We start from the raw sequence: 12,679 nt of genomic DNA on the forward strand, positions 1-12,679 counted from the left end.
GCTGAGTGTCCATTTGCTTTTCGTCCCTTTCCTAGCTAGGATAGTTTCATCCCAGGAGCAGGGTAACACTGAATTCCATGTCCACTTTAAGATAGGGATGTGCAAATTGATTTGAGTACAAATCTATTTGTACCCCAATCCAGCTGATTCGGGTGATTTGGAGACAAAACAAATCACCCCTGTGGTCCATTGGCTAGATTCAGGTACAAACTGAATCATACCTGATTCGATTCAAGATTTAGATCCCTCCTATTAATTTCCCCAGATCCCCAGCTTTCATTAAAACAAAAAACAAAAACTGAGCTCTGGCCCTTATAGAAGTGGAGTTATGGAGCAAAATGTGTGGTCACTATTTCTCAAGTGTTTGGATTCTTGGGTGTATAACAACTTTTCCTCAATGAATCCCTATGAGGATTCATTACACACCTTCATTTCTTCTTTTCATTTTGACTGTCTTTTCGACAGTGCCAACTGTCAATTGCTATGTGCCAACTATACCCCACTACCACCCACAAGGCAGTTGGGTACTACCCAGTTTATGTTCCAGGATTTATTCCAAGTGTTTAGGCTCTTTGGTGTCTAATAACCTTTCCTCATACTGAATCCCTAGGAGGATTCATTACACACCAAAGAGTCTAAGCACTTCAAAAATTCCTAAAATATAAACTGAGTACCTAGTGGCTTGTGGATTGCGGGGAACATGGGATGCCACTAATTTCCCAGCCCCACCTGCAAAGCAGTGGGGTCAAAATGAACAGAAGAAATGAAGGTGTGTATTGAAGACACCAAAGAATCTAAACACTTAAAAAATACCTAAAATATAAACTGAGTACCCCAGTGTGTGGGTGGGTGGGGTGTAGTAGACACATGGCAGTTGACAGTTGGCACTGTCCAGTGACAGTCAAAATGAACAGAAGAAATGAAGGTGTGCAATGAATCCTCATAGGGATTCATTATGAGGAAAAGTTATTATACACCAAAGAATCCAAACACTTGAACAATGAGTGCACATTTTACTCCATAACTCCAGTTCTATAAGGGCTAGAGCTCAGCTTAAAAAAAAAAAGAAACCTGGGGATCTGTTTTAGAGTTAGGATATGGCTACTTTGAATCCCCATTGTTTCCTATGGTGGAAATGTTCAAAATCAGTAAAAATGGGGAAAAAATCATTAAAAATCAACCAAGTGTCCCACTGCCTTGAAATGTAGTTGGTAGGTGGCACCCATGGGGACCTACCCACCACCCAAATTTGGTGCCCCTAAGACCTTCTTAAGTGGTCCAAATTGAATCAAAGCAAATACAAACCGAATCGGGTGATTTGTAGGGGGTAGATTTGGATACAAAATAAATCAGGGGTGATTTGTTTGGGGCACAAATTGAATTAAAAAAACCTGATTTGTGCACATCCCTACTTCAAGACACTAGCTGACATTCAGAGCATGGATGCACTGGCAAGCAAGCAAGCAGCCTAACAGAATATCCCATCTAACTGTGCCAGTGCAGTGGGAAAGTACCAGTTTTTACACCCTCCCCTTCCTCAAGAATCCCTCTATACCAGTGTCATCTCAAGGGGTTGTGGTGCCCTTGGTCAATTTTGCTCTGGCACCCCTCCCCCCATTTTAATATAGTTTTTTCCTTTTTAGTTATGATGGAGATATTGGTGCAGGGAGGGAGGGCAAGCAGGATTTGGGATGGAGAGGGAATGAGACACTAAATATACTTCCTATCCACATGCTTTGTTATTGCAGAGAAGATAATTCTCCACTTATGGGTGCTTTTCTGTTGGGATTTTTTGGGTGTGTGTGTGCTTGAATCAGATAACAGAAGGAAGAGGAAGGATGGAAGGAATTTTCCTAGTCCTAAGCATATCAGAGAAGGCTGCCTCTAGGGTACAAAGCAGTACATTAATTTATTTAGCATATTTGTATACCACCCACTAGCAAGGTCGCTAGATGGTTTACAGCAATAAAACTAACCAAGAAGTTTAAAAACAGTTTAAACATATACAAAGTTAAAACTACCAAACAGCTAAAAACCTTCACTGAAGAGATGTCTTAAGTTGTTTCCTAAAAGCCAACATGGATGGAGCACCTCTAATCGCAGCAGGAAGTACATTCCACAGCTCTAAGGCAACTACAGAGAAGGCTCTCCTTTGAGTCCACATAAGTAATCTTCAATATCCTGACACTAGTCCACCATAGGATGAAGCTGGTTGAACAGACAGTTTTCACAATGGATGGAAGTAGGAAGTGGGGTCCCCCAGGGATCGGTACTAGGACAAGTGCTCTTTAACTTGTTCATAAATGATCTGGAAGTTGGGGTAAGCAGCAAAGTGGCCAAATCTACAGATGACACTAAACTATTTAGGGTAGTGAAATCCACAACAGATTGTGAGGAGCTGCAAAAAGCGCTCTCCAAACTCTGGGAATGGGTGACAAAATTGCAAATGCAGTTCAGTGTCAGCAAGTGTAAAGTGATGCATATTGGGGCAAAGAAAGTACTTTCTCTTGTCGGTCCTAAATTTCCCAACCTTCAGCTCCATGCAATGACCCTTGGTTCTAGTGTTGTGTGTAAGAGAAATTTCTCTCTATCCACCCCCTCCACTCCATGCATAATTTTATATACCTTGGTCATGTCTCCCTTTAGTCACCTCTTTTCCAAAGTAAAGAGCACAAGATGCTGTAGCCTAGCCTCAAGGAGGATGCTCCAAGCCCCTAATCATCTTGGTTGCTCTCTTCTGCACCTTATCTAGGACTACAATATCCTGTGACCAAAGTTGTATGCAGTACTCTAGATGTGGCCACAACATGGATTTATATAAGGGCATTATAATATTAGCATTTTTATTTTCAATCCCCTTCCTAATGCCCTTTTCACAGCTGCTAAACACTGAGTTGACACTTTCAATGAGCTGTCCACCATTATCCCAAGATCTCTCTCCCGGTCAGTTGTCGACAGCTCAGATCCCATCAGCATATATGTGAAGTTGGGGTTTTCACACACTGCATAATCAATCTATGGAATTCTTTGCTGTGGGATGTGGAGATGGCCACTGGCTTGGATGACTTTAAAAGGGGCTTATACCAATTCATGGATGGCAGGTCTATCAACGGCAACTAGTCTGGTGGCTGTGGGTCACCTCTAAGGATGTGCACAAACCTGTTTGGAGGCTCTTTTAAGGTTCGAATGACTGGCTGTTTGGCCAGTTTAAAAGCAGGGGAGAATATCTTTAAGGTCGGGGGAGGATGCCCTTACCAGTCCCTCCGCATTTCTCCCACCAGCATTCCATTGCAAACGTGCCAGTGGCAGCGGCACCCTCCCCCACTCTTAAAGGTATGCCCCCCCCCCACTTTTGAGCCATCCCACGCATGTTCCGTGCACATCCCTAGTCACCTCTATCCCCAGAGGCACGATACCTCTCAATACCAGTTGCAGAGGAGCAACATGAAGAGAGGGGGTATGCCCTCACCTCTTGCCTGTGGGCTCTCCAGAGGCAGCTGGTGGGCCATGGTGTGAAACAGGATGCTGGACTAAACGGGCCTGTTCTTATGTTCACTTCAATGGAGATCTGAGTAAGGGAGATGTTATTCTAACAGACCACAGCCACTCCGCCAAATCCCCTCACCTGTTCCTCAACAGAGTACCCTGGAGGGAGAAGCTGGGGTCAGCCTGGGCCACCAGCTTTCCTCCAACCAAGTCTCTGTGATAAAGATCAGTCTCTAAAGACATGTATAGCAAATTGGATGCTGAACAGGACATTTCATTTCAAAATGAAGTATTTCCAGAGCAACTTGGTTGTTAAACAAAAGAAAAACAGGGCACTTTGAATTACTGTGTACACAAGGGGTCAGAAACTGCTTTAATAAGTAGATATGTTTAGAAGATGACCAAGAAGTTGCCACTTGCTGGTTCTTTTTCTGAAATTGTGTATTAAGACGCACAGAGTCTGAAGGTTCCATGACCACCAGGCCAGTGGCTTGAACCAAAGATGAAGCTCTGTTCTCCATATTTATTTATTTATTATTTATTTAGCTTATGTCTCTGGGATATGCGCTTCCAAAGACCAAGGAGTTCGATGTTTTGGAAGGAAGAGTTGGGTTGTCTTCTCAGACATGAAAGATGAAGCCTAGTGCTCAGTCCCAAAAGGACTATAACAAGTTGCATCACTAGTGCAAGTTGCATTTTTTCTACTTTTGCCATCTAAAGCCAAATTCACACACTGTCCAAATACAGTGGTCCCTCTACTTAACGAAATTAATCCGTTCCGAATGCACATTTGTAAGTCGAAAAGTTCGTAAGTCGAAAAGCGGTTTCCCATAGGAATGCATTGGGAACGGATTAATGCGTTCCGGAGCCTAGAAAAAAAGACCCAGACCCCCAGTAAGGCTTGCAAACTGCACAGGAACATTTCTTTTCAAGAATAAACAGGCAGTAAACAGGCAGGCAAGTCAAGGAAACCGCATGTAAAATTCGTAAGTCGAGGAAACCCCATCTAAAAATTTGTAAGTCGAAAAAACCGCATCTAAAACCGGATCTAAAACTGCCGTTTGTAACTCGAAAAATACTTATGTCGAGTAGTTCGTAAGTCGAGGGACCACTGTAGTGTTATCTTCAAGGACCAAAATAGCAGGGGGCACACTGCAATTAGCTGAAGTGTTTCTTCCACGGGCTGGGCAGTTTCCTAAATTTGAAGATTAAACCCATGAATTTCAGTCTATTTCAGAATTTCAAACACTAGTGTGTTTAAAATGTGGTCAAACCCTGGGAGCACTAGTGTATACAGCACTGTTTACATGGGATGAATTCTCACTGGAAGACAGAACTCTTCTATTTGAAAGTTGGCACTACATTGCTTAAATATTCTTATAGCCAATGGAGGCTGGTACAATGGAAGATACTACTACAACTGGCTACTACAATTTTTCTCAAGCACCTGCATTCCATTTTTGTATACCATGACAGAAAACCAGAGCATTGTAGATTAGGGATGTGCATGAACCGGTTCGGAGGCCACGCTGGAGGCCTCCGGACCGGTTCGGAGGTCCGGCACCGGGGGGGTCTACCTTTAAGGGTGGGTGGGTAGAACCTACCCCTCCCGCCGCTCTTCCCCCTCCGGCACTGCTGTTTAAAGCGAAGTTTTTGGGGCGGCAGTGTTCCTCACTGCCGCCCCTGCCCCCGTCGTTGCCCAGAAGTCTCCGTAAGAGCAGCACGCATGTGTGCTGCTCTTACGGAGACTTCTGGGCAACGACGGGGGCAGGGGCGGCAGCGAGGAATGCTGCCGCCCCAAAAACTTCGCTTTAAACTGCAGCGCCGGAGGGGGAAGAGTGGCGGGAGGGGTAGGTTCTACCCCCCCGCCCTTAAAGGTAGACACCCCCCCTCGATGCCGGTCCGGACCCATGCACATCCCTATTGTAGATGTCTGCATAATATGGGCCTATGAGCTGATAGCAACATTTGACTTGGAAGTTCTTAAAAAGTGTTCACCAGCTACATGCCAGTTGCTTACTTTGAGCATTTTTCACATAGATAGTAGAGGGAAAACAAGAACCTGCTGGATCAGGCCAAAGGATTATCTAGTCCAGTATCCTGTTTCACACAATGGCCCACCACATGCCTCTGGGCAGCCTGGAGGCAAGAAGTGTGGGCATGCCCTCTCTCCTGCTGTTGCTCCCCTGCAACTGGTATTGAGAGGCATCTTGCCTACAGCCACCAGACTAATGGCCATTGATAGACCTGTCCTCTGTGAATTTGTCTCAGCTGCTTTTAAAGCCATTCAAACTAATGGCTGTCACCATATCCTGTGGCAGAGAATTCCTTTTTAAAAATATATTGCAAACACTGTTCCCTCCAAGGCGTGCGCGTGAACACGCTCACAAGTTTTTGGATGTCCGCTCAGTTCATTTTCGATCCCGCTCAGGTTGAATCAGGAAGGCCCCATTCTGAATGCACGTGTGCCCACACTGCCTTGATACTGCTGTCCAGAACAAAACTCATTCCGCACAGAGATGGAAAAAAAATTAGAGGGACCACTGATTGCAAACCAGTTGGCTTCATACAGAAAAACCAAAAACCGACATTCATCTCTGATGGGATACCCTACTTAATGATGCACCACACCCATACCCAGCAGATAGATAAGGCTTCTCTTTCCCTAGACCTTTTTTAAAAAGGGGGGTGGGGAACCCTTGACACAGATGGTCTTGAACTGACACCCCCGCCTTTTGGGGGGGAGAAAAATATTTTAGAAAGTGAGTCAGTTATGTTGTCTGGGTCAATGGAATGTTGCTAATGAATAACCTCTGACATTAGGAAGCCTATCTGTACTGTTTTAAAAACCACACATCTGTTTGTGGCAAACTGAACCAACAAACAGAAGCACAGCAAGACTTGCTTCAGAATATTTCATAGTAGAGATTTTTCATTTTTAAAGAGACTATGCTGGCAATTTTCTTTCCCTTGCTAGCTATAATTATCACATTACTACATATTCTGGTGTCAACATGACAGAAATTATTTCCATCATTTTAAAATACAACTCTCCAAAGACTTTTCACATTTAATAATTCCGACTAAACACAAAGTGTGCCTTCCTAAGGCAATATGCTTCAACTTAAGTGCACATCTTGTAGCTTACTGTTTATTCAGTGTTCGCTATTTGGAAAGGAAGTTGAACTAGAGGCCTTTCAGTTTAGCAAGACCAGAGGCTACAGATTTCTAACCCTTGATTGTACTTGTCCTGAGATCTGTAAAAGTGAGTGTATTTAGGTGTCACCTAAACACCACCCAACTTCATTATCCACGGATACAAAAAGGTTTAAAGACCACGTATCTGCGGTTTGGGGATGGCCGGAAATGAATGGGAGACTTGATATGTGAGCACTGGAAGATACTCCCCTCAGGGGATGGAGCCGCTCTGGGAAGAGGAGAAGGTTCCAAGTTCCCTCCCTGGCTTCTCCAAGATAGACTCCTGCCTGCAACCTTGGAGAAGCTGCTGCCAGTCTGTGTAGGCAATACTGAGCTAGATGGACCACATGTCTGACTTGGTATAAGACAGCTTCCTATGTATAGGCACTAAATAAAACTAAGGCTCCTTGCAGGTATTCATTGGTGCAATTACAGCTTCTGTGCAATCACAGGCTCACATGGAAGTAGAAGAATGCCTAATCCATCAACCCACATAGCTGCATCTTAACAGTTTCCTGCCAAAACTTCTTTATAAGGTAAAGTTCTAGAAAGGTCCAATACGTGGCTCTGTGAAGGCACAAACCCTGATGATGCACAGAGACCACGATGAAGAACCAGCAACTACACTGGTGATGCCTACTCCCTCCTCACTCCTCCCATGTTTGTAATAACCACGTTATTACAAATCAGCTCCCACTGGTGAGAATCTTTAGACTTCCTTGTACAACCAATGCAGTCTCCAGTACTCAACCAATTTACAAGTACAGATGCTCTCTGCCTGTTATATATACACTCTGTTGATATTTTAAAAAGAGACAAGTTTTCAGTAATCAATTCTATATAATCTAAAGATGCAACACTGCTGACAGGAACAGTTTTGCACATTCACTTTTTAAGAAAGCCATCAGAGGTTAACTACTTTAGTTGGTTTAATAGTCCAAGCAATGAGTGTTTTCAGGAAATCAATGATTATAGGAAAATATGCATTCCCGTTTGTTTTTTAGAACAACCATTAGGGACAAATCTACAGACTGGCAAAGAGGAATGGTCCCCTGGGCCTTTGGAGATATCAGTGGTGGAACAGACGGAGGTTGGTATGAATAAGAGTTATTCCCAGCTCATCACATGCTTCAATCACAACTTGGTCAGCAGCTGATCCAGAAGGGGCGGCAATGAACTGGACTCCACTCTGATGAAAAAACAAGAAGGAAGAGACTGACACTAGCTTACTGAACCATTGATTTTTTTATGAGTGTTGCACAATTCAGCACAAAGCATCCAATGGAATGTGGGGCCCATAAAAGCTGAGAATCTTTCCCATCAGCCTCTTCAAGGGCAGGGATTGTTCCAACAGGGGATATGCCTGCATGTTAAGTGCTGGTGAATCTGCATTAGAATGCCAAATTCTGATCTTTGGAAAGTGTGGTGATTGGTAACTTGTTCATTTGCCATGGCTGTTTTATTCAGCTATGCCTTGTCTGCAGCGAGCACCAGCATGCTACATCTTGCTTGCAATTCTAGCCTAGCTAACTCAAATGGCAGTAAGATAATGAGGCTTTTCACATGCCTGTGCAATAAAAAGAGAATCACCACATTAAAAGGTTTTGCACGCGCATGTGAACCGCTGGGATTGGGCTAATCCCAGTGGCAAACCCACCTAACTAGCCACCCTTCGAAATGGGGTTAAGGGGGCAAGCACTCCCTTTGGAACATGTGGCAGCCACAGCTGCCAGACTGCAGGGGAGCCAGGGGAGGGGGCATCATAGTATTTCCAGGGGCCGGGATGACACATTCCGGCCCCCGACCCTCTCCGCTGCCTGTGCTTGTGTAACCATCTGCACACATTTTGTGTCCGTGCGACTTGCACAACTCATGCAAATTGTTCAAATGCAATGTTATCAGGCCGATGTACTCTTATGCAGTAGGTGAGCCACTATGTAGAAGCTCCCACCTGATTGGATAAAATTCCCTCCAGGTCCTTCCCGCTCCATGTTCCCAATAACAAGCACTACCAGTTCCATGGCCTTACCCGTTTCGCTCTATCCACATTATCCCTGAAAGGGAAGAATGCATCAGAGCTGAGGGAGACTCCATTCAGCTTCCCAATCCAGGCCTTCTTCTCTCCCTCAGTTAGAAGAGCAGGGACTTCCTCAAACAGTGCCTTCCACTTGACGAGATCATCCGCCTGCAAAAGTGCATTTTTAAATCATCTGCTAAACTGATATAATCTAGTCTAACAATTCATGGCAAATACTGTGGCAGAAGTGTTTTGCCTACGTTTCTGCCAGCACTCTGTTGTAAGCAATGGCACTGCTTTTATACCGAAGTTTATATCTTCTCTATAACTGCAGTATTACTTTGCTGGAAGATTTATAGTCAGAGTTTATTAAAATTCTAAGCCATCAGATTCCTTAGTTTAAACAACCCACAACTTCTTACAACTCCCTCTGCTCATTTGAATGTCATATGCTTTGCTTGGCCTGCACTAGGATACTCTAGCCAGTGAGCAAACATCAGAGCACCCAAACACAGGATTTGGTACAAAGAACCTGGTACAAGATTTGACAAAACAGGAACTTGGCTCACAAGTCACCTCCTTTAACTTCACTGATGCAGCTCCCATTGGCCCTAAGGAAGCAATCAGATCTACTGACATGATTTGCAGAAGTGCCTGTTTTATACGCAGTCCCATTTGGGTTCTGTGTGTACTTCTCAAAAAGAGCACATTTACTGAACTACGCAATACTTGCAACAGAAGTCAATGTGCTTATAGTAATCATAGAGGCAACTGCCCCCACTCCCATTACAATTTTTAAAAAAGAGTGAGGAGAGAGATTGCTCAGGATTCAAGTTCTGGTTTGACTCTAAGCATGAACTGCTCAGGCAAAGAGCAAGGATTGCCAACCAAGATCATTCTATTACAATAAAAAAAAACTCAAGACTAAACAAGAGCCACAATCGTTCTGGCTTCAGATTAAAAGACTCAGCTTCCCAGCTACCTGCCCTCTTGAATGAGCAGTCGCAGACCAATATGTTGAAGTGAATAAAGAGGGTGCCTATACTTGGACATACTGAAAATAATAGCCTTATTTAATGGAAGAGGTGAAACAGGCTTACTTTTCATTAGAACTGCAACTTTTGTTAATTAAAAGCACAAGGTGCATATCAACCTGAATTTGGCAATCCCATCAAGAATCTCCATGTCAGTATGAGAGCATGTCAATACACATCCCTTGCCCTATAAATTCTGGCTGCTCTGCTGAATGCATGAACTTAGTAGAATGAGGTGAAGGCAGAATCCATATGCAGGGGACTCAGGGATGAACCTCACAGGCCTTATGCTTTGCCTGGACCCGTTTTGCAACAGCTTAATCAACAACAGTTTAATTAAGATAAAAATGTAATCAGTGTTGGCTGAGATTCTGTATCTTCAGCCCGGTGGCTAATGCTTTACCTCACCAATGGTCCCAGTGACATACTGATCGATGGCGTTGGAGATTTCAGATCTTTTCACTCCAGCTTTGAATTTCATGGAAAGGACTCCTGGGTGATGTCTGAGCCACCAATGGTTTGCCTTGTCTCCTGCCAGGCGGGTGCAGTGTATTCGGGACTGCTGCCCTGCCCCAATGCCAACCACCTAGAGCACAGAGAGCACTATAATTATAAAGGTAAGTCAAAAACTTTCATGGGCACTTCTTCCCAAGCATTTCCCTAGAGGCCTCGCCAGCAAAGACAAGCATCAAACAAACCACGTCACCAATATTTACCAACTCAGGAATGAGATTTCTGAAGATCACCCCTCACTGCGAGGATGTTTTCTACCAGTCACAAACAGTCACTTCATCTTTTACAAAAAGGGCAAGCAAAATATTGGCAGCTTTCTGCAAATGCAGCTACTTTAGCAAACATGAAGAAAGTATGTTTTTTCCTTAATACTCCCATGGAAGAAACCAAGAAAAAGAGCGCATTCAAGTGATGGAAGTTTCTAGGTATCCAGTCTCTGGGAAAGAAGTGACTAGAGAGTTTAAGGAGAGGTTTTCTCCAAAGAGGGGCTCCCAAACCCTGGGAGAAAACTTACAACAGAGCAGGGAATATTACAGCTGCCTGATGTTCCAGTAGCTCTAAAAAAAGTTTAATGAAAGCAACTGGGCAGTGAATGTATTTATTTATTTGATTTATATACTGCCCTTCCAAAAATAGCTCAGGGCGGTTTAGCCATGAATTAGGAATTAGCACAGAGTGTTCAGATGGTCAAACAAAGTCAAATCTGGTGAAGTTATTAGAACACATTGGCCTGGAGAAGGCTCACCAGAGCCTTGTACAGATTATCTGAGTGAGAAAGAGAGCGTGAGCCAGCATGTGCGCACGCATGTGAGTGGGGAGGGAGATTTTTAGATCCCCAGTGTACAGTCAAATCTTATGTACACTACTTGGAAACAAGCTTCCCTGAATTCAATGAGACTTGCCTCAGGCTGGCAACCTTGGGCTGCATACCTTCACATAATGTTGTTCAGTCCCAGAACTTGTCCATTTAAAAAAAACAAGAATAAAGCTCAATATCCAACAAAATAGTCAAGGTCAATTTGCAACAATCCTGCAAAAGTACAGCTGGAGACAGTGCCTAAATTTCTAGCTGGGGAAAAAACGGTTTTTGCAACTTTAGCTATGCGCATGCGAGCATGCGCGCGCGCGCGCACACACACACACACACACACACACACACACTCACAGCAAGTAGTAAGAAGAGTAGACAGAGTTTTTAAATGTACCTGCAGAATATAAACATCCTCCCTGGCTAGTGGCAGACAGGAAGACTGGGCTGCACAGTGCAATTGCAACCACATAGGTTTCTATAGCCTCAAACAGTGCCTTTTGGATGCTCAAAATTTGGCAAGAAGCCATTGAGGCAGCCTCTCTTCCTGGTTAAAGTACTATCGCTGGAAGGCAGCAGTGCTTTTGCTTTTCAAATGTCTTTAAGTAGCTCACAAATGCAGGTCACGGTTTGCCACAGCTTCCAAGCCCCCCCCCCCCATCCAAGGAATCCTGCAGGAGAAAGGCTAATCATCCGAGGTCCTGCTGTATGTACAGACAGACTCTAAAGGGGACAAGTGTGGAGTAAAAACATTCCCTCCCAAGGTTACACCATAAAACTACTAATATATTCAGGAAGCAAAGGACAAAACGAAAGGCTTATGTGTGAAGTCTGGCTAGCAAGCCTGTTTTAGCATCCAGGAACAGCTTCTCTGCTCTGAACTCTCTTTAGAAGTCGTTACGTATGTCTGAGAGAACTAGACAAACTCATTACATAAAACTTTATTTCACAGGTAGGCGGGAAAGCCAGTTAGCACAGACGTTTTGGAGAGGATACTTTTAAAAGGAGCATGTTTTGTTCTGCCAAAAGCCAAGAAAGGGTCACATCATACCACTTCACTCCCAGGCAAGTATTACACATGAGCCCCAGACAACTGTCAGCAGTCAAGAATTCCCCTGATCACAGTAGTACTTTTTCTAGCCTCCATTATCAAGAAAGTTGATAATCATGAGTACCCACAATTGCAATCCCAAGGTTAATCAGGAATTGCTAATGTTTACCAAAAGAGGAGCAGAGGGCGGTTCAAAGCACAATTTCCTCCTCAATTGCTAGTCAAGCGTCCAAAACCTACTCTATTCCAATGACTCTGTAACTACAACACATTCACAGGATCACTGTCTTGCATTCTGTGTTAATATGGATAATATCTCCCAGTTCACGACTTACAGTCCCAATTTATCTGGGACTAAATTTAAATTCCCAGTTTATCTGCCAGCATGCATTCGGAGGATTGCAAAGAGCAATTTTTACCACTTTCAGTGCAAATACGAAAGGAGGCAAGTTTGGACAATATTTCGTCCACACAGCCCACCACATCCCAAAAGGATGTGTAAGCTCCACAAGCACGCACTCTCCCCCCTCCCCATGTACTTAGGAAGAGGGGGAAGGAAGAGGGCATGGAGC

At 44.0% G+C, this 12,679-nt stretch overlaps 1 protein-coding gene across 1 annotated transcript in view; it reads right to left on the reverse strand.

Annotated features, from left to right (window-relative positions):
- Positions 1–7,595: 7,595 nt before the first annotated feature.
- The window catches only part of ATIC (5-aminoimidazole-4-carboxamide ribonucleotide formyltransferase/IMP cyclohydrolase), a 42,032-nt gene continuing 36,948 nt past the window's right edge, over positions 7,596–12,679 (reverse strand). Inside the window, exons 15-17 of the mRNA XM_053285456.1 lie at positions 10,139–10,321; positions 8,714–8,869; positions 7,596–7,873 (exon numbers count right to left, since the gene is read on the reverse strand). Coding sequence (XP_053141431.1) covers positions 7,754–7,873; positions 8,714–8,869; positions 10,139–10,321 — 459 coding nt within the window. The 3' untranslated portion in view covers positions 7,596–7,753. The remainder of the gene's footprint in view (positions 7,874–8,713; positions 8,870–10,138; positions 10,322–12,679) is intronic.

Source organism: Hemicordylus capensis, chromosome 1 (genome assembly GCF_027244095.1).
Source record: "Hemicordylus capensis ecotype Gifberg chromosome 1, rHemCap1.1.pri, whole genome shotgun sequence".
In the NCBI taxonomy this organism is placed as follows: Eukaryota; Metazoa; Chordata; class Lepidosauria; order Squamata; family Cordylidae; genus Hemicordylus; species Hemicordylus capensis.